Below are 2,130 nucleotides of genomic sequence, written 5' to 3'. Positions count from 1 at the left end.
TTGTATACTCACCTGAAAGCAAGTTAATCGATATGGTTTGTCATAATAGTGCCTTGCTTAGGTTTGTGTTATGTGATGACAAATCAGTGTAATCTGGCGGAATATCGAGATGGGAGAAAAGCGCGAGGAAAGCCAATTGACAATATGCCAAGTGTTTCAATAAAGGTTAGTAACATTTCTGCGTAGGTGGACATCATGCTAGGGAATTTTGTTGCTGATTTAAATTTAGTTTTAATCCCCTGTTCCATTTTTCAGCATTGTTTTTTAGTTTTAAATGTATTTGTGCTATGGGCATTATCACTAGAAATGTGGTTTATCTTAGTGGTGTCTACTTTGTGCACATGTTTTACCTGTACGAACTTATGCTTCTAACGTCTCAACATGGAAGAAAAGGTGCACTTCTCTTTTCATAAGATTCACCAATGATGTTGTTTAGTATCTTTAAAACACGTGGGAGAAAAGAAAAGATATGAAACATGTGCACTTGATTTCACTAAACAATGAAACCAAGGTGATATCATTGTGGTAGAAAACTTGATTACACTAAACTGTGATGTTCCAGCAATTATTCAATATTTGCTTCAAGCACTAACATTCAATATTACAAAAAGACGGGTGCAGCAACACGCGCCATCAATGATCTAGTTATAGCAAAAAACAAGGAGGCGGAGGAGTGGTGTGGGACTATATGTCCAAAGATAAGGAAGAAGCTGGACAAGCACATAGAGATGTCTAATAACTGCATTGCATATCCTGCTGGAAAGGGGATTTTCAAAGTGAAAGGTTTAACTGGACAGTACACTGTTGACATACTTAATATGTTGTGTACATGCAAATACTGGCAGCTCACAGGAATTCCATGTAGACATGGTATTTCTTGTTTAAGGCATGATAGAATTAAACCTGGAGAAGTGGTGTCACATTGCTACAGCATAGCTGCATTTAAGAAAGCTTATGGTCATGTCATAATGCCAACTAGAGATCCTAAAGATTGGCCCAAAACTAATGGTGTTGCAATTAAACCACCAAGGTATGAAAGTTGTTCGAAGGCCTAGTACAAAAAGAAAAAGAACCCTGTTGAGGAGGAGGAGGGAAGAAGGATGAGTAGACATGGAATTGCAGGCCATTGCAGTGTTTGCAATACAGAAGGACACAACAAGAGAAAGTGCCCTCAGCTAGGAAGGGATCCAACAGGAGCGGCTAGTCAAGCAACACATGTTGGTGAAGATGCACCTGCTAAAGCAACACCAGCTGGTGAAGATGCACCTGCTGAAGCAACACCAGCTGGTGAAGATACACCTGCTGCTCAAGCTGGAGCTGGTCAACCAGCAACAAAAGCAACCAAGAAAAAGCTTCCAGTGAAGAGGAAGATTTTGTGCAAACCAAAGGTACAATTCATTATCATGTTCTGACCTATATTTTGTTGCCACTAGTGTGGCTGATCTCTATTTGTATTTTGCAAGGAAACTGCTAGCACGAGTGTGGCTGCATCTACCACAACACATGTGCATGAGCAGAATGTTTCAGTGTTGGAGATACTACAGGAACAAGTATGTTGTAATATTCAAGTTAGTTGTGTGTTGATCTCAAACCATTTCAAACTCATAATATTTGTTGTTCTTTCAGGCCATATCAACTCAGTAGTCTCAAACCACTGCTCAAGGCCCTCTACCAGAAAGTGCATTCATTGCAAACTGCAGAGATGTTATTCCAAAGCCAAGACCTACTACAACAACTGTTGGTTTAAAAAGGCAGAGGAAGAAAAGGGTAGTGAAGACCAAGGAGAACACAATTCTTGAAGTTTAGAAGAAAAGTGTTATGATGCTGTAGTTTGAGCTTGAAAACTAAAAAGCTTCTTTTGAGCTAGAACTGATTGGTTTGAAATTAAACCTAGTGTTCTCATGTTGTAGGTTTCATCCAAATCATCAACAGTTTCTTTTGAACTAGACAAGCAGGGCATGTTTATGTGCTTGCCTAGTACTAGTATGGCCGAGTGAACTATTCTATGAACTATGCAATGTTGGATATGAGCTATTATGTGAGCTTTGTTGTTCTACATGTCAATGCATTCTTGTGAATGTTCCAACAATGCGGACGATCGTCCCGACCATCCGCGAAACCATAAATAAG

The 2,130-nt window shown here is 39.5% G+C and overlaps 1 protein-coding gene across 1 annotated transcript; it reads left to right on the top strand.

Moving 5' to 3' along the window:
- Positions 1-950: 950 nt before the first annotated feature.
- LOC123050294 (uncharacterized) lies at positions 951-1,902 on the top strand. The gene is made up of 3 exons (XM_044473113.1): positions 951-1,388; positions 1,464-1,550; positions 1,627-1,902. The coding sequence occupies exons 1-3, from the start codon at positions 1,101-1,103 to the stop codon at positions 1,642-1,644; spliced, it is 393 nt and encodes a 130-aa protein (XP_044329048.1). The 5' UTR covers positions 951-1,100; the 3' UTR covers positions 1,645-1,902.
- Positions 1,903-2,130: the final 228 nt, after the last annotated feature.

Source organism: Triticum aestivum, chromosome 2D, assembly GCF_018294505.1.
Source record: "Triticum aestivum cultivar Chinese Spring chromosome 2D, IWGSC CS RefSeq v2.1, whole genome shotgun sequence".
Taxonomy (NCBI): Eukaryota; Viridiplantae; Streptophyta; class Magnoliopsida; order Poales; family Poaceae; genus Triticum; species Triticum aestivum.
Note: the sequence above shows the minus strand (reverse complement) of the source record. Positions and strands in the feature narration are given on the sequence as shown.

Bases quoted from the DNA above. Each gene is read 5' to 3' on its own strand.
- LOC123050294 (XM_044473113.1), top strand. From the start codon at position 1,101: ATGAGTAGACATGGAATTGCAGGCCATTGCAGTGTTTGCAATACAGAA. The intron at 1,389-1,463 runs GTACAATTCATT...GTATTTTGCAAG, and splicing joins AGATTTTGTGCAAACCAAAG to GAAACTGCTAGCACGAGTGT.